Source organism: Hippopotamus amphibius, chromosome 9 (genome assembly GCF_030028045.1).
Source record: "Hippopotamus amphibius kiboko isolate mHipAmp2 chromosome 9, mHipAmp2.hap2, whole genome shotgun sequence".
Lineage (NCBI taxonomy): Eukaryota > Metazoa > Chordata > Mammalia > Artiodactyla > Hippopotamidae > Hippopotamus > Hippopotamus amphibius.
Window position 1 is genome coordinate 11598788 of NC_080194.1, and position 18845 is coordinate 11617632.

At 35.5% G+C, this 18845-nt stretch overlaps 1 protein-coding gene across 4 annotated transcripts in view; it reads right to left on the reverse strand.

Moving 5' to 3' along the window:
- Positions 1 to 626: 626 nt before the first annotated feature.
- Positions 627 to 18845, reverse strand: part of PDHX (pyruvate dehydrogenase complex component X) — an 84616-nt gene continuing 66397 nt past the window's right edge. For 3 of the 4 annotated variants that reach the window (XM_057750558.1, XM_057750559.1, XM_057750560.1), the window contains 4 exons: positions 14664 to 14722; positions 11344 to 11502; positions 6950 to 7014; positions 627 to 4503 (listed from right to left, as the gene is read on the reverse strand). In XM_057750558.1, coding sequence (XP_057606541.1) covers positions 4245 to 4503; positions 6950 to 7014; positions 11344 to 11502; positions 14664 to 14722 — 542 coding nt within the window. In that variant the 3' untranslated portion in view covers positions 627 to 4244. The remainder of the gene's footprint in view (positions 4504 to 6949; positions 7015 to 11343; positions 11503 to 14663; positions 14723 to 18845) is intronic. The other variant, XM_057750557.1, reaches the window with a different exon arrangement.

Genomic DNA, 18845 nt, shown 5'->3' on the forward strand with positions numbered 1-18845 from the left:
AATTTAACATATTTATGCAATACTTTGTGCTTTATAAATTGTTATGACTAATATAATCTGACCACAATAGCCTTATCTTTAAAAGACCTATTTTTTTTTAGTTATAGGAGTAATAGTTTCATAAATTAAGAAATTTCAGAAAAAATAAATTACTTTGGGTGTGAATAAAGGAAAATCATGACTAATGATTTTGCTAATAATTTCTCAACTTTTAATAAAAGCCCAAGTTTCTTTTAAATGTATATATATTACATATAGAAGAGGTTAAATTAGAGGTTTAAAAAGTAGCCACTTTGCTAGGAAGAATAAGGTCGCTTGGATTTGTTGCAAAAATTATAGGTGAGTGATAAAATGTGAAAGTAAACTTTATATGATCAAAGAAATAAAAGACTGCCACTAACAGAGGCAAATGGTTTTTCAAAATATATCTTCTGTACTCTACAATTTCAATTAAATGGTGTCTTCAGTACTACGAGTCTAGACATACCACATCTTCCTTCAATCCTGCCTGCCCCCATCTCTTGAAATCAATAGAGACACTAGAAAATAAAATTTAAAAATCCACAAAACTATTTTAAATGATTTTATTAGAAGACTGTTTTGTTTCCCATTTACAAAAAGTTTAAATGTCTCCTGAAACAAACATTTGCTGTACAAAACTTATCAGAACCCTAAACCTTTGTACACTGGTGATGGGGCCATGGAGGATTTTTTTTTTTAAATAATGACAGCTATTTTTTTTTAGTTTATTTATTTACTTAGTTATTTATTTATTTTATTGGCTGTGTTGGGTCTTTTTTTGCTGTGCGCGGGCTTTCTTTAGTTGCGGTGAGTGGGGGCTACTCTCTGTTGTGGTATGCGGGCTTCCTCATTGCCATGGGCTTCAGTAGTTGCAGCACATGGGCTCAATAGTTGTGGCTCACGGGCTCTAAAGCACAGGCTCAGTAGTTGTGGCACACGGGCTTAGTTGCTCCGCGGCATGTGGGATCTTCCTGGAGCAGGGCTCAAACTCGTGTCCCCTGCATTGGCAGGCGGATTCTTAACCACTGCACCACCTAGGAAGCCCCGAGGGTTGTGTTTTGGACTGGGAAACTGCATCACTGTAGCTGCATTATCTGACAGCACACACCCACCCCACATATTCATAACATACCACAGCAAATGAACATGTCGAATATTCTTACGTTTCTCCCTTCTTTAAAGCCCCTGACCTGGTACAGAATCTAATCAATGGACACTTTCATTATAGCAAAAAGCTTCCAGCTGGTCCTGCTGACGGTTGTCCTCTCCCTGTTTTGACCTACCTTGCATACGGTAGCCAGATTAACCTGAAAGTAACTCTGCACTGTTACTTCCTTTTTCAAAAGTCAACAAAAGTTTCCCATTAATAACGTCACATTTAAAATAATGGTTTATTCTTACCTGCAACACAGTTGGTTCTTTCATTTCCCCACTTCACCTGAGACAAAGTCCATCATGATGCAATGAGGACAAATTTTCCTTGAAAACTAAGAATTGTCATTTTTACTTTTCTCCTACTCTATAACTACAATATATTAACTCATAGCACCACCTATCTTTCAACAAGGTTAGGAAACTAATTTTACTTTTAGCGCAATGCCCAAATATCTGGCCTGTAAAATTTAGCCTGAAATTAAGTCTAAAATGCAAAAAAGAAAAAAAATTTAAAAATAGAAGTTCCACTTGACACATATATAAAACACTTATACAGGTATACATCAATTTCTTAGTCATGTTTCAAACAAAGGCGTCTGGCCAGCAGTATACTGAAGATTTTAATCTGCCACAACACAGTGAACACACCGTGCCTGAAAATGTTAACTAGAAGTCGCAGTCAGGGAGAAGCAGGGACATTGTGACTTATAAATTCTAATCTTCATTGATATTTTCATGCCCAAGTGCTAACTAGAATGTGTGTTGCCTTTCCTTAGAAGCCTTCCCAATATTTTAGTCACTTTCCTTGCTTAAATGAGGGAAAAAAAAGAAAAACAAACAAACAAACAAAACAAACAAAAACCGGTATAAAATTCATTTTTATATCCTTTCAGTGTGATGCCTATCAGCACTACAAATAAATACACATTTATAACATGGAAGACAGCCTGCTCATACAGCACCCAGTTCATTCCCTGTAATGATATCAACCAAGGACACCATACCCCTCTCTCAGATCAGTGTTATTCTCTGACTCCATGCTGCAAGAGAATTAGTTTTAGAAATGTCAATTTCCTTACATAAATCCAAGCGGTATAGAAATATCAGAGAAAATATTTTTAGTCAGAATGAACAGGGATTTGTGCCAACAGCTGAGAAGTCAAACCATGAGAAGTCAAACCATGAAAAGGCAAACCATGAGAGGCAACTGATTATAGGAAAAGCCTGGCTGTGATGCCCACGAAGAGTTACAATGTCTTGATTTATAGAGCATTTCCCCTGTGCAGTCCAGGACAGCTCTGCAAGGCAGGCAGGGATCATCGCCCATTTCACCTACAGGGAAACAGATGCAATACAGTTTAAGTGTCCTCAGTCCACTGGAAAAACAGAACTCCAAGCCAAGGGTGATTTACGGCTGTTTCACATTCTATTCCCCAGATACAAAAATTAGAAAAACAAAAAAATCAAATAATTTCAGTTAAAACGGATTGAAAATAATGTAACTCATGAAAGTTATTTTGAAAATAGCATTTGGTTACAATTTTTAGTATAACTGTTAATATGACAAAAGTTTTGAAGACTTTTTACAAGAATGGCTTGTCAAAACTGAGTAATTGGATTAAGCATCTTCTTAGCAACTGATATACTGGGACTCTAATTATTTTAGAAAGCTCTTTTGTTAGAGCATAAGTAGTTCATCATGTCATAGCATACAACATGTACCACGCAGTCTTTCTTCTGGTGATTCCCATCAGCAGAAAGCAGCACGAGTCTCTGGCTGGTTACTTAAATCACCATCCAATTCCGGTTACAGTTAGCTTGACAGTCACAGCAGAGTTGTTAAAAGAGAGAAATAAGCTCTTCTAACCTTTACAACAATTAGTCAAATTTTCATATCAAAGGAATAAAAAGGATAGTTCTCACCTGCCTCATCGGCCTTCTATTCTCTTTCCAAACCTTTACATTCCACATCCATTATTTTCCTAATGTCATATTTCAGTTGACCCTTGAACAACATGAGTCTGAGCTGTGCGTGCCCACTTATACATGGAGGTTTTTCAGTGAATACTGACTACAGTATTACCTGATTCCCGGTTGGCTGAATCCATGGATGCAGAATAGTGGATGTGAGAACCAACTGCAAACTTACATACAGATTTTCAACAGCTTGGGATCGGCACCTCTCACTCCCGAGTTGTTCAAGGATTAACTGTGATTTTAAATTCCTGTTCTCATCCTGTAGAATCCCTTTTAAGCTGTTCCAGGGAAATTACTCATGTACTTCAAGGTGCTAAACTTGTGTCCTAATGTTTAAAATACAGTAGAAATTTTTATATTTTCTCGTATTTTATTGCACAATATAAATGTGATTAAAATGCACTAAACAACAACATTCTGCGTTTAAATCAACACTAACTTAAAATATTTGATAGGAAATAGCATAATTTAATACATTCCAACTCAGTATGAAGGTGAGCAGTTTATTTCTAAAGGTTTAGGTGTTTTAACTATAGTTTGTTATCAAAACAAAACTTTTTGCTCTCTTTCTTCACCTTTGATTCTTTTTAATTCTTCTTTAGTTCACAGTGTCATAGAAGTGTAAAATAAGATTGACAGAAACCATTCTAAAACATATGGCTTTATATACATAAAAAAGTCAATAATGTTGCCACAACCCCTAATACAGAGTGATTCTTATTTACTTACTAGTATCCAGAATAAACTTCTGTACATATTAAATTGTTCAAGTATATCTAGAGCAGTGCTTGTAAAAGTGAGGTCTCACTGCTACTTTAATGGGCATCTCTTTGAAGACCACTTCTAATTTCAACACAATTAAGGTAGAGTTCTAAAATTTTTTCATTTTAAGGTTTATCATACATCCTCAAATATTCTAAAATGCTCCAATGAGCCAAACATCTAATTTAATTTACATCTAGTTTAACAACCCTTTTGTACAGCACCAGTGGTTAAATTAAAAATGCATCTGACTAACCAAATGCTCTTTTCCTTCTATTAGTTACAGTTATGATCAACTAAGCCAAAGACCAACTTCTTATCTTTGAGGATTACGCAAGTCGCATAGGATTCTCTAGGTTTGCTTTAAAATGTTCCAGAAACCTGGTAGCCAGTTCATCATCTACCGCTCGGCTGTCACTGGACATTGTGACCGTTATGAGCTGGTGCTGCTGCAGTCTGGCATTCCCCTCTTCATCCTGAGTGAGCTTCAGCACAGGTCGGGATCTCCCAACAGCCAAAATGCAGGCCTGAGGAGGGTTGATCACTGCAGTAAATTCATCGATGCCAAACATCCCCAAGTTGGAAATACTAGGGGAAAACAAAAAGCTCTGAAGGTGGCATATCCTTAATCAAAGAACCCTTTCCCTGTCATATATTTTTACTTTATTAAAAAACTGTGCCACAGAAACTTATTCCAAGTTACTCAAAGACAAAGACAAAGAATACCATTTACAACAGGATCAAAAAAACAAATATCAACACACAAATATTGCATCTAATATAAACATTTATTCATCATTGGACTGGAAGTCCTAAGCAGAGGAATATGGCAAGGAAAAGAAATAGAAGGCATAAGGACTAGAAAAAAGAATAAAATTTTATTATTCACAGATGAACTGATTGTGTACAAAGAATATCTAAGCCTCTACAGATAAACTAGTAAGATTAATAAGTGAATTTAGCTAAGTCACTAGATAATAAGTCAATATAAAAATTTATATCTATATACAAGTTGCTTTCATTAGAAAAAAGTTTAAAATAATGCTATTTACAATGACATACAAAATATCTGGGACTAAATCTAATGAAACATATATAAGACCTCTAAACAAAAAATTATAAAATACAACTGAAAGAAACCAAAGGCCTAAGTACACAATGGTTTATACCATGCTCATTCTCTGGAAGACTCAACACTATAAAGAAGTCAATTCTCCTTGAACTTAAATTGATCAAACAATTCAATGCAATCCCAATAAAAATCCCAGCAAGATGTGTGTGTGTGTGTGTGTGTGTGTGTGTGTGTGAAAAATGACAAGTTGATTCTAAAATTTATTTGGAAATACAAAGTCAGGAAAGACAATCTTGATGGTGAACAAATTTGGAAGATTTTCATTACCATACATCAAAATTTAGTTTGCTGGTATTAAGCAAGGGAAGGATAAACAGGTCAACTGAAAAGGAGAGAGAATACAGAAAAGGACCAAACACACATGGTTACCTCCTCAATGCTACAGAGAAGTAGTAATCTTTTCAACAGTCGAGGCTTAGTCAATTAATGATCCATATGGGGGAAAAAAGAGAATCTTAACCTTTATCGCCATATCATAGACAAAATCTAATTTCTGATGGATTGCAATCTACATGTGAGAAGTTATAAAGCTTCTGATAATAACACAGAAGAATAGCCTCATGTTATTCTGTTATTCTGGGATAGACAATAATTCCTAGCAGAAAACAAAGAGTACTAATTATAAAGAAAAATACTGATAAATAGGACTTTATTAAAATTCAGAACTTCTGTTCATTAAAAAACACCATCAAGAAAGTTTCAAAGGCAAGGTACAAAGTGGTTGAAATACTATATATCCTACAAAAGTCTGTGTATCAGGAAAAAGGAACTCCTATAAAATATTTTAAAAAAACAGAAGACTTCAACAGGTATTTTATCTGATGAGTTACCAGATACCCAAATGGCTGAGAGATAAATGAAAACAGTATTCAACATCATTAATTTGCATTTCTCTGACCACAGAGAAGGCCACTACACACACCAAGACTCATTAAAATTTGAAACCTAAAAATACTAAGAGTTAACAAGAATATGAGGCAACGGGGATTCTCATACGCTGCTGGTGGAGGCAAAAAATGGTAGAACCATTTTAGAAAACTATCTGGCAGGATCTGCTAAAGCTATAAACCCAGCAATTCTACTTTCAGGTCTATACAACAAAAATACGTACACATATTCACCATAAGGCACTAACAAAAATGTTCATGGCACCATTACTTGTAAGAGCACTAAACTGTAAACAATGCAAATGCGCAACAAGTGAAATGGACACTAGAGCACACCACAGAAGACTACAGCAAAAATAAGTGAACGACTGCTTCACACAACATGGTTCATCTCACAGACATTAATGCTGACTGAAAGAAGTCAGACACTGAAAAATACATATTTATATAAAGATCAGAGTAGGCAAAACAAGAACTTTGGTGATAATTTTCAGAATCATGGTTACCCTCGAGGGGGTGAGAATTAGGAAGGGTAAAGGGAGGCCTGTAGGATGCAGGTAATGTTCATTATCCTGCTTTGGTTGGTGACACGGGTTTCTTCACTTTGTAAAGCATTCCCGCTACACTCAGTGTACTTTACTGCACATAAGTTACACTTAAACAAAAACAGAGCTGATAATAACTCAAGTCTGTATCCCAGAGGATCTTAAAATAAATCACAAGTAGACAAAAACAGTTGAGGTTTATAAATCTATTGTATGTCAGACCTTGAATGTCTTTCTATGAACATCTGAATGGGTTAACTAGCTAACCCTAATGGCTTCCTACGAGCTTTGATGTGAAAGCCTAACTAGTCCAAAGAATATTTTCACACATTCTCTGGTCTTAATAAAGTATCATATATAGCTTAAATTTTTAAAGAAATGTTTCAGAAAACAAGTGAAACAGGTTAACAAGGACATCATAAGTCTTATGTCTGTTTGATGCTACCAATGACTAAGAGTTTAAATTTTACCTAAAAGATCCTCCTTGGTATTCTTCAGGTAACAATTTCCCATCTCTGGCTTTCTTTGACAGAGCCTAAGAAAAATACAGACAGCATGACAACCAACACTACATTATACAGCTGATTTTGTCACTTTATTTTTATAGGGTACACGCTCATCTTTGATATGCCTTGACTTTATAAAAGCCTATATATACATATGCATATATATATATTTTAAAATTATACACATATAATTTTCTCTAACGCTTAAAAAAATGAGTAAGTTAGAGCACAGATAATCCAAGAAGCTATTAAACATGTAATCAAAACTCTAGAAAGATCATTTCCCCTTTAAAAATTCTTCAAATATGGGAATTACCTTGTACACTATGCAGAATTTCAGTTTTTTATATATACAATGCAATTTTCTATTTTCCCTATAAAATTTTTTCTTTTAAGACAATATTAGAAGAGCCCTTCTTATTAGTTTGGCAGGTTTTAAATAAATTATTCAATGGCAATAATCTCACAATCAACACATCGATTTTCATCTTTCAGTGTTTACTTCTTTTTTACCCATAACATATACATAACTTCAAACAGTTGTTAACAAAAAACCAGAGAATTTTACATTTACTTTTCAATATTATAAGTATCTTCTGTGTTGTTGGTCTTTATAACTGATTTTTAAATGTCTGATTTACACTCTAAATACCCTATCTGCCACAACTCAGTCATTTTCCTACTCTTGCAATTTGGTTCATTTGTTTCTTTTGAATCATTTCATATAAATTCCTATTAGTGGAATTACAAAGTCCTAGAAAATGGGCTTTTTTTTTTGTTCTTGGTCCTATAGCTAAAGCATTTCCTGAATGAGCTATCTCCACTGCTACAAGGAATGTAAAAATGCAGTAATTTCATATCACCCTCAACAAAATTGATGTCTAAAAACCTACAGAGGAAAAGATGGATAATACTCAGAGAGACATGAGGAAAAGTAGCTGAATTTTCCTCTACTTGCACTTGCAATTAACCACACATCTTAATTTTTATTTTTCAATCCTTCAAAAGCAAGGGGACAGAGATGAAGTCATTACATATGAAAAATGAGTGAAGAATAATTTTGAGGAGGAGAGTAGAGATAAATGAAGCTACTGCCAATGGGTAGATGATATAAATCTTAATATTTTACACTGTACAGCTAACAAAGGTACAATTACAATCCCCACTGATAACTACTTAATTTCAAACCACAAATGATTTAATTTTTGAAAAATAAAACATTCTTTAAAAATCTAAAAATGATCTCAACATATCACTGTGACTTACTGCCAAATGAATCAATTACAGATGTATATTATTAGGATATAGTTACTTATAAAACTATTTAGATCCAGAATGAAAAATTAAGAGATGAATTTAGACTTGTATAGTCCTTGGAATATCAGAAGTAGAGAGGACAATCTACAAGCACATTGTTCCTGCCTTAAGCAATATAACTTCACATGATCTGAACAAGCACATTATCACAAGAACTTTGAAAAGCATTTCTCTAAAGGCAGATGATCTCAACACATCCTGAGGAGTTACCAGGCTAAAACATATAAAAAACATATTCATTAAAAAAAAACAAAAACAGACTGCAAGCACACATAATACACTTTAAGAAAATCTCTATAGACCCAAAATACATCAGCAGGATATTCCTGTCAATGAACTCTTAAGAGCGTGGAATAAGAATAAATTCTGAAGAGGATCACTGGTTCTGAAAGTCACTAATTCTCACTGGTATTTCCTGGTAATGTGAACTTAACAATCAAAGCACACGTTCCCTGAAACATCCAGTTGACAGGACATAATACAAGCTGACTAGCAAATATTTCTAAAATATATCACATGCCTTACTAATTCATTCAAAAAATTTACTGGGTACCAACAAGGTAAACTTTGCTTCTGCCTCTTAAAACTGTTATAATTAATGAAGAGCATGGTATCTAAGGCTTGTTACTATATTACTTTACTTAGGGAATATGAACCTGAACTTGGCTGAGGCATGCCTTTAGCCCCATATGTTGACATCCTTGGGATTACTAAGTGTCAAGAAGTACTCATAACAGGCATTCTTAACCTGAGGTCCAAGGATAGATATTCAGGAACCCACAAATTCCTTAAAAAACTAACTTCAACAGAAGAAGTATTTGGTTTTTTTTTAAGCTCTTTACTGGAATATAATTGCCTTACACTGTTGTGCCAGTTTTTGCTATACAACAAACTGAATCAGCTGCATCCATACACATATCCCCATATCCCTTCCCTCCCGTGACTCCTTCCCACCCTCCCCAACCTAGCCCTCTAAGTCATCATCGAGTTGATCTCCCTGTGGTATGCAACAGCTTCTCACTAGCTACCTATTTTACATCTGGTAGCGTATATATGTCAATGCTACTGTCTCACTTTGTCCCAGCTTCCCCTAACAGAAGAGGTTTTATTGAAAGTTTTCTTTTAAATAAATTCACTGAGCCACTACTGTCTTCCAAGCACCTTCCAGAATTAGATATATGGCAATGAATAAGACAGTCAAGATCAGACACTAAGGAACATATAAGAGTTGACAAATAAATAAACAAGGTAAATTCAAAGATTTATAAACCACACGAAGACAATAAACAGTGTAATTGTTTATTCAGGAAGCTACTTTAACTGTGGAAGCCACAGAAGGCCTAAGAAAGTGGCATTTGAACTGAGAAATACCTGGGTTTAAGCAAATCTTCACTTTTACTGCTTTCTAGATGCAACAGTGTAGGCAAATTTATTAAAGGAGGTAAAACTCAATTTCCTCAATTTCAAAATGGGTAAATTAAGGTTCCAACTATAACATAGGGCTAATAGCATCAAATGAAGCACTTAGCCTAGTGTCTGGTACATCACAAGATAAGGGAGAGTGGAGTGTTGATCACAGATTGCAGAGCAGGAGAGAAGCAGGTAGAATGGGAAGCTCAGACGAGTGGCCAGAGCACAGCAAACCTAAGAGCTGCTGGGAATTACAGGAGATGCTCAAGGACTGCCAGAGGCCCTGGGGCGATCCAAAGGATTAGGGTTAGTGGTGCCTTTCCCCCTGCTGGGAGGCTGCTGACACTGCTTCCTCACCACCTCAACTTAGCTTCTTTTAAGATGCAAGGAATAGGGAATGCTAACATAGCTACTTTAAGAGCAATATTACAGAACTAAAATTGGTAAACTGGTTAGAATCAAAGAAACCTTCCTCTAATAGTTAATTTTTAACTCTACAGTTACAGGAAATTCTAACTTTACAATTTAATCTTATCTCACATGAACTTCACTAAAACACTAAAATACATGTATTCTCACTGCTGCTCAAAACTGTTCGTGAAAAAAAAGGTGTGTAGCATCCTAGTAAACCAACCTCTATAACTTTTGAAATGGCCAAATAAATACCACCTATCGATTAAGCAAAACAGTTGCATTTTTATCTATACAAACACTCTGCAAATCTTTCCAAAGAGGAGTGAAGAAAGACCTAAATATGCCAGTTCCACTAAGGTCACCTTTAATTATATTTAACTCTAAGATCCAAGAGTATGCTTTTCAAACTAGATTAAATTGCATTCATTTATTTACTTGGGGCAAGTAGGTTTACACATTTACACAGCTCCCCAAAGAAGTCTTATCTTCTACCTTTTATCCCCCTTATAACTTGTTTTACCACTATACAAATCAGATGTCCTTGATAAATGAAAAAAGAATCACTTATCTAAAGAATCTGAAATTTTCAAGGCTAACACTTCAAGACCTACGACACTTCTGCAGAAAATTACCCTTGGAAATCACTGAGGCTGTCAAAGCGGACCTACTGCCTGTGTTTCTGCCTCTTCAAAGTGATATTTTTGGTGAGAGCTGATTCTTCCATATTGGAGCCCAGGAAAAATAATGTACTTCTGCATCTGGAATGCTAAGTCCTTTTAGTGGTCTCAATTCTAGAGAGGAAATGAATAAACTTTCAAGAATAAAATGCTGTGAAAAGTGAGGTCTGTCCATTACCACTTTGATAGAAATACAGTTTCAGCTTTAACTTTAAAATCTATTTAACATATCATCTTTAGAGTTGAATTAATAAGCTTTGGGAAATAAAGCAGCTGTCTTTGGCTTGAACACAGTTAGCCCTAACTTGTATGCATGTTTTTTCTGAATTTTTAAATGCTAAATGTTCTTAAAATGAGTTGTACCTGGATAAAAACTTAAAAACCTATACACATAATTGATAATCACTTGGAAATACCAAAAATATATATTATACACACACACACACACAATCTATCTCACAGTGTGATAAGATTACATTAAGACTTTACCAGAAAGTAAATTCTAACATTTTTGAAAGCACAGTATTTCTTAAGACCTACCTTTACAGAGTCAGCAATCTCCTGTAGACCCTTAGCAGCAGCATCTTTTATGATTGGTGTAATTAAACCTTTATCTGTTGCCACAGCCACTGAAATGTCAATAAAGGGCAGTTGCTTTGGGCCCTCTCCATCCCAGCTTACATTAACACTCGGCATTTGCTGGAAAGCAGAAGTAAAAAAAAAATACATGTTGCTAAAGTAGCTTTAGACCAAAGTTATTACAGGAAAACAACAAACATTATTATGTAGTTTTGAAAGTGAATATAGCTAGGCTGAAGGAAAGAAATAAAAATTTGATTTGAAAAAAGTGGTTTGGACCTCTGTATTAAGTATCTTTTATGTTGGGGAAGAATAAACATACTATCTTTTTTGAAGCAAGCTTGAGGCAATTTTGATGACGTACATGTTTTGATCTCTTTATATATATCATGGTTAAGAAAAGGACTTCCTTTGTTAAACCTAATTGTTAGGAAGTATTTAACATTTGTTAACCTTCCTTGCCTCATATGATGAGGGACATGACCTTGAGGAGAAGAAGGGAGGGTAGAGGGGTAGTGACATTCAACCACATTATTCCTGTGGCATGAGGAAGCCTCCTGACTTTCTAGTGCAGCCCTGGGAAATATTAGCAGGTCCTTAATAAATGACTTCCCTATTTAAGAGAGATTTCCTAGGCTTCATAAACATATGCTATGTACTATATATGAGCACGTATACATTTAATATACATACAACTACACTGAAGATGAAAAAACCAGAAGAAATGACTAAATCCCTGGAAACAGTGTGTACTGACAACGTTGCCAGACATCATAGGAGAAAAGGATGCTGAAAAACAGAAATCAAAAAGTAATTTCTCTTCTCAAAAATTCACTGCTTTCTGCAGAGTAAGATCCAAGCCTCCCAGAATGTCATTTAAGCACAGCAATCCACAATTTGATTCCATCCAATCTAATTTTACTCCTGACCACTCCCCTAAGATGAATTTCCACTTCCTCAGGCATCTCACTGTTATGCTATATTCATTTCCATTTCATCACTGCTCAATTTCAATTTTCACTTCTCCTTCTTTCAAGGCTCAACTCTTTCATTCAACAATGCCAAAATAATAAAGTTCCAATCCCCCAGAAGATAGACAATGAACTGAAAGAAAACAAAACAAAACAAACAAACCCTTACAAATGAAGAATGTCTCGCAAATAAATTTAATTAGAAAGTTATGTAACAAAAACCTCTGGGATAAAGCTTAACTTGTATTCAAAGGAAAATTCATCTTAAACTTTCTTATTAATAAAAATAATTATAATGAATTACACATTCAACTTTTCTAACCAAAATAGACCTAGGGAAATGAAGGCAGGAACACATAATGAAACAATATAAAAGGAGTGAGAATGCAAATATGCAACAATAAAAGTGAGACAGAGTTCAGAATAAACCCAGGCATTGAGGACATTAAAATAGTTATAAGAAACAAATTCAAATAACTCTAGGCTAGTAAGTTTGGAAATCCAGGTGAAATGAATGATTTCCTGGGAATATACAAATTTCTAAAATTGATTAGAAAAGAAGTTAGAAACTAAATAGCTTGATAATTATGGGGGGAAAAATGGGAAAGTTGTCAAGGCCCCTTCTTAGAACAGAACTAGGCTCAGATGTTTTTACTGGTGAATTCTATAAAACTTTAAGAAACACAAATCTTTACGATACTGAAACAAGCAGAGAGAAAGGAAAGGGAAAAACGCGTCCAAATTCATTTTATGAAGCAAGTGATTTAAAAAAATGAAAAGCGTAAAAAAGCTAGCACACAATTTAAATTACTTCTGTTTCTGATATAAATTATAAAATGAAATATTAACAAATAAATAGCTAACGAACACTAGAGATTCACTTGAAGAAGGCAAGAATGATTCATAATTAGAAAATCATTAATACAATTCAAAGCATTATTTGGTCGAAAGAGGAAAAACATGAACATTTAGATACCAAATGGCTGAAAAGGCATGCCCTCAGAATTCTCTGATTGTACTCTCTAAGAAATAAAAATAAATTCCTTATAAATAGACTTTTAAATACAGCACTTAACAAGCAGTGATCCAGAAAACAGCCTAGTTATAGAAAAAAGGCATGACAGCAAATGACAGCAGGGGGTCGGGAAGCCTGGGTTTTGCATTTACGTCTCTAGTCAGATCTCTCACTGACCTGCAGGCTCCCGTGTTCACCTGCCTTCCTGCCACCCCACTGCGACACTACTAGGCTTCCTGAACTTCATTTGTCCAAAGCCGAACTCTAGACTCCCCACCTCATCTGCTCCGCTCCCATTCTCCCAATCTTAGTACATTCTCCCAGTTCCACACCTCCCACTCTTGGGTCAAAATCCTCATCCTTCTTTCTCTCACATTCCGCATCCAACCCACCAGCAAATCCTGGTGGTTCTACCTTTGAAACGTAACCACGTCCACCCTTGCCTTTCCGCAAGCTGTGTTCCACACAACCACCGCAGCAGGCTTTCCTTTTTCTTTTTCAAGTTTTAAGCTGGATCATGTTAATCTTTTGTTCAAAACCCTCCAAAGACTTCCTTCTCATTCGTAATAAAATTCCTCCTCCTTCCCATGGTCACCAGGCCTCGTGTACTTCGGGACCCCCTTACCCCCTTCTCCCTCTTCTTTTATGTTTAATCTCATCTCCTACCCTCCTACTTTGGCTAACTCCACTTGAGGCACACTTCGCCCCCAGCGCCATGTCTCTGAGTGACACGAGCCAACTCCTCAAAGCCTCTGTGTTTGCTGTTCCCTCTGTCTGGAACAACTTCTACATCTCCACCTGGCTTTCTCCCTCTCTTTCCACAGGCCTTGTCTCAGTTATCATCCTGCCAGAGAAACCTTCCTTGCCTAACTTTTGAAAACAACACCTGTAGTTATTCTGTCCCTTTACCCTGCTTTCTCTTTTGCCTCAGCACTTTCACTATCTGACATATATATGTGTTTGTCTCTCCCAACTAGAATATAAGCCCCAGGAGAGCAGAAAATGTGCTTTTGCTCACTACTATATCTCTAACATCTAGTATTTGGCACATGCTAGGGGATCAATTAGTATTTGTAGAACACTAATACAGCAGGTCCTTATCCTGCTGTAATTAGTTGTAAGCCTTTGTGATTCTCAGTTTATTCATCTGTAAAACTGAGTGAGATTAAATGATAGAATATTTTAGCATTAAAATTATAAAATTTTTGTGACTTAAAAGAGGTCTATTTATTATATAAAATCCCAAGACGTGAGACTACTTTGGAAGCCAAAATTATTTGGGGTTTGCTACTTACCTTAAGGGTAACAGCTGCTGCCTTGATGATAAAATCGTTTACTGATATTTTAATGTCATCTGAAAAAAAAAAACCAAGCATATTAAAATTAGCATTCATAATAAAACTTTTAAATTAACCATTATGATTTCAAACTTTTAAATTATGGACGGCACTGACAAACAATAATAAAAAATATTACAGGTTTCGTTTGCTTAGTCAGGGTTCCTGAGTAGAAAACTCGGCATTATATGAGGTCCTGGATAAATAATATTAACCATGAATATAAAAGTTTTCTCCTAATTCTGACTATAATCCTTTTAAATTGCTCAGATATCCTACACAGAACTTGAGAGATACATGACAGCCATAATCAGAAAGAAAAGAACCAGGTCTTATGTCTCTAAAAAGACAAATGGTCTGTTCATGGTGTGTATAGTCAGGAAGTTTACAAGATGATTCATTTATTTCCCACATCCTTTTCAAACGTCCGTATCCTGTGTATGCTTTATAATACATGGATTATATTAGACTGTATTAGAACAGTGGTAACTGTAGTCATTTTAAAGAAACGAACATACATAGAGGGGATGTTCAGAAATTTCCTTGTACAATGAAAAAACTTAAGATCACTGCAATAAACAAGAGCTGCTTTTTAACTTAAAACAGGATACAGCAAATACCAAAGATGAAGCAATGTTGGTGTGAGTCTTAATGCAATGAAAAAAAATAAGGTTCTCTGTCTAGTTTTATGGCAAATCCATTTAAATTTACTTCCAGTATACATAATGATTTTAAGATAAAGCAGGGGTCCCCTCCCTTCCCAAAGAGCTGATCATAATGAAAGCATTTATTTATACCTCTGCTTTTCCCAGTGCGCATGAAAAGTGTCAGAAAATGTAAACTACATTTGATACTTTATTTGCAAGGGCTTCTAGAAAAAGACTTTGAAGATCAGTATCTAGTCAGTTGACGGTATGTGGCAGAATACACAAATCCTGTTACTATAGTATCATGGAATTTTACATGAATGATAGTTCATTCCAAAGGCATGCTAAGATTTCAGAAAGGGATCAGATGTACTACCATAAATCTGAATATTGCCAAACTGCTACGGTAACTATCAGCTGCTCTTCTAATACAGAGCTCTTATAATTCAGATTTCCAGAAACACAAAAATTTTTGTTTGTTTAAAACTCCTTTGGGGGACTTCCCTGGTGGCGCAATGGTTAAGAATCCGCCTGCCAATGCAGGGGATACGGGTTCAATCCCTGGTCCAGGAGGAGCCTACATGCCGAGGAGCAACAAAGCCCATGAGCCACAACTACTGAGCCTGTGCTCTGGAGTCCATGAGCCACAACTACTGAGCCTGAGTGCCACAACTACTGAAGCCCGTGTGCCTAGAGCCTGTGCTCTGCAACAAGAGAAGTGACCGCAATGAGAAGCCCGTGCACCACAACGAAGAGTAGTCCTCGATGGCTGCAACTGGAGAAAGCCCATGCGCAGCAATGAAGACCCAATGCAACCAATAAAAATAAATAAATAAAATCAATTAATTAAAAAACAAAACAAAAATAAACAAAAACAACAAAAGAAACTCCTTTGGGAGCAGAAAAATAAATGGATTTCCAGTGCTTAGAGACTTCTAATGATACCCACATACAAAAAATTCGGTCTGCATAAATTCAAATATGTGGACAGAATATTTTATGAACTCACTGTGCTTACGTCTCATGCCTCCCTCAGCATCTTTCTCACTTTACCTACTATTCACAGGTGCCCAGGTGAAGACTTCCCAAACCATTCACCAGCTGATGATTTCTAAGTCTACTGCCCAAGTCCACAGTCCTCACCTGAAATTCCCTGCCCTCATCATACTCCTACATTTGACCACTTTCTTCACCTTAAAACACGTCCTCTTTCTGACTTCTGTGTCACAGACTCTCCTAGTTTTCTTCCACTCTCTGCTCACTCACTTTCAGTTCCTTCCTCTCAATGCTGACATCTCCCTAGGTGAAAACTTTCACTTTGATACCATTTATATGATAATGATTCCCCCAAATTCTATCTCCAATCCTGATGTATCTGGAGCTTCAAACTCATACACCCACTTTCTCACATTTCTACTTATGTGTCTGATAGGCAACCCAAATCTAATATGTACAAAGGAGATTTTTTTTCAAGTTCCTTTGTTTTTAAATAAAATTTAAAACATACAGAAAAGTGTTTTGTTTTTCTTTTAAATTATTATCATGAACATTTTCAAACATACAGAAAGGAGACCATTGGTAATATTTATTGAGAGTAGGAAATACTTGCATACTGTTACAAAACAAAGTGTGGAACATATTATAAAATGTTATATACTATAACCTTATATAAGAAAGAGGAGTGGAAATACATAGATAATGTGGGCTCTTTGAAGACTCATCTGAAAACCCTTAACTGAAACGACATACCAAACCTGGGCCATGCAAAGATACTACACTAATCCATACCTCCACTGAAATAGTACTGTGTCCTGCCTCATGACAGGAAGGAACCAGGGAAATTATTTCCACAATAACCTCTATATCCTAACTAAGCAAGTATGATTTGAGACCTTATCAGGGGAGCTTCCAAGGTACACTTTTCTGAATACTGATCACTGTCTAAAATAGCTTTCATTTGGTTCCTTGGACTGTTAAAGAAGCAGAAGATATAGTTAAAAATAACCATATCTGGGAGTTTTCCAAAATTAATGAACAAACTACAAATCTAAGAAGCCGAGAGAAACTCAGACAGGATAAATGCAATAGGGAAAAAAAAATCAAAACCAAATAAATTAGGTATATAACAGTCACGCTGCTAATGGAGAAAATCTTGAAGGCAACCAGAGAGAAAGAAAACATCATGTACAGGGAAACAAAGATTAAGAGTGGCAGCAGATTTCTGCAAGTCAGAAGATAATGGAATGGTATCTTTAAGTAAAAATACCGGGGGGAGAAAAACAACTGTTTACTCAAAATTCTATACCCAGCAAAAATATCTTTCAAAACTGAAGGAGATACACCCATTAGAATGACTACTATCAAAATCATAGAAATAACAAGTATTAGTGAGGATACAGAACAATTGGGACGCTTGTGCACTGATGACAGGAGTGTAAAATGAAAACAGAAAACAGTATGGTAATTCCTCAAAAAGTTAAAATCAGAATAACCATATGATTGAGCAATAACACTTCTGGGGATACAACCAACAGATCTGAAAGCAGAGACACAGAGATATTTGTATATCCATGTTCACAGCAGCATATTCACAAAAGTCAAAAGGTGGAAGCAACCCAAGTGTCCACTGACAGATAAATGGATACACAAAATGTGGTATACACATAAAACGGAATATCCATTCCTAAAAAGGAAGAAAATTCTAACATATGCTCATTGTGAATGAACCTTGAGAACAATATGCTAAGTGAAATAAGCCAGTCACAAAAGGACAAGTGCTGTATGATTCCATTCAAATGAGATACAGAGTAATCAAATTCATAGACAGAGAGTAACACAGTGGTTGCTAGAGACTGAGGGGAAAGGGGAACAGGGATTTACTTTGTAACGGATACAGAGCTTCAGTTTTGAAGAGTTTTGTGAATATGGATGGTGGCAATGGCTGCACAACAATATGAATGTACTTAATACCATGAACTGTATACCTGAAAGTGGTTAAGGTGGTAAATTTTACGTATATTTTACTAGAATTCATAATTAGAGGGAGGGAAAAAAATGAAGGAGAAATAGACTTTTCCAGACAGAAACTGAAAGAATTTATTGCCAGCCAAGCTATATACTACAAGAAACATTAAAGAAAGTTCTTCAGGCAGAAGTATATCAGATAGCTAGCACTTCTATACAAAGAAATAATGAATAACAAAACTGGTAAAAATATGGACATATATAAAAAGACATTTTTTCCCCTCATTTTAAAAACTCTTTAAAATATAATTGATTTGCTAGAGTAAAAAAAAATCATACATATGTTCTGGGGCTTACATCATATGTAGAAGTAAAGCATGAGAATAACAGCATAAAGGATGAGGGAGGGAATATAGGGTATACTGTAAGGTACTTACATTATACATGAAGTGGTGCAATAAAAACGTGAAGGTAGATGTGAGAAAGGATTATACTGTGAACCCTGAAGGAACTACAAAAATAAATACAT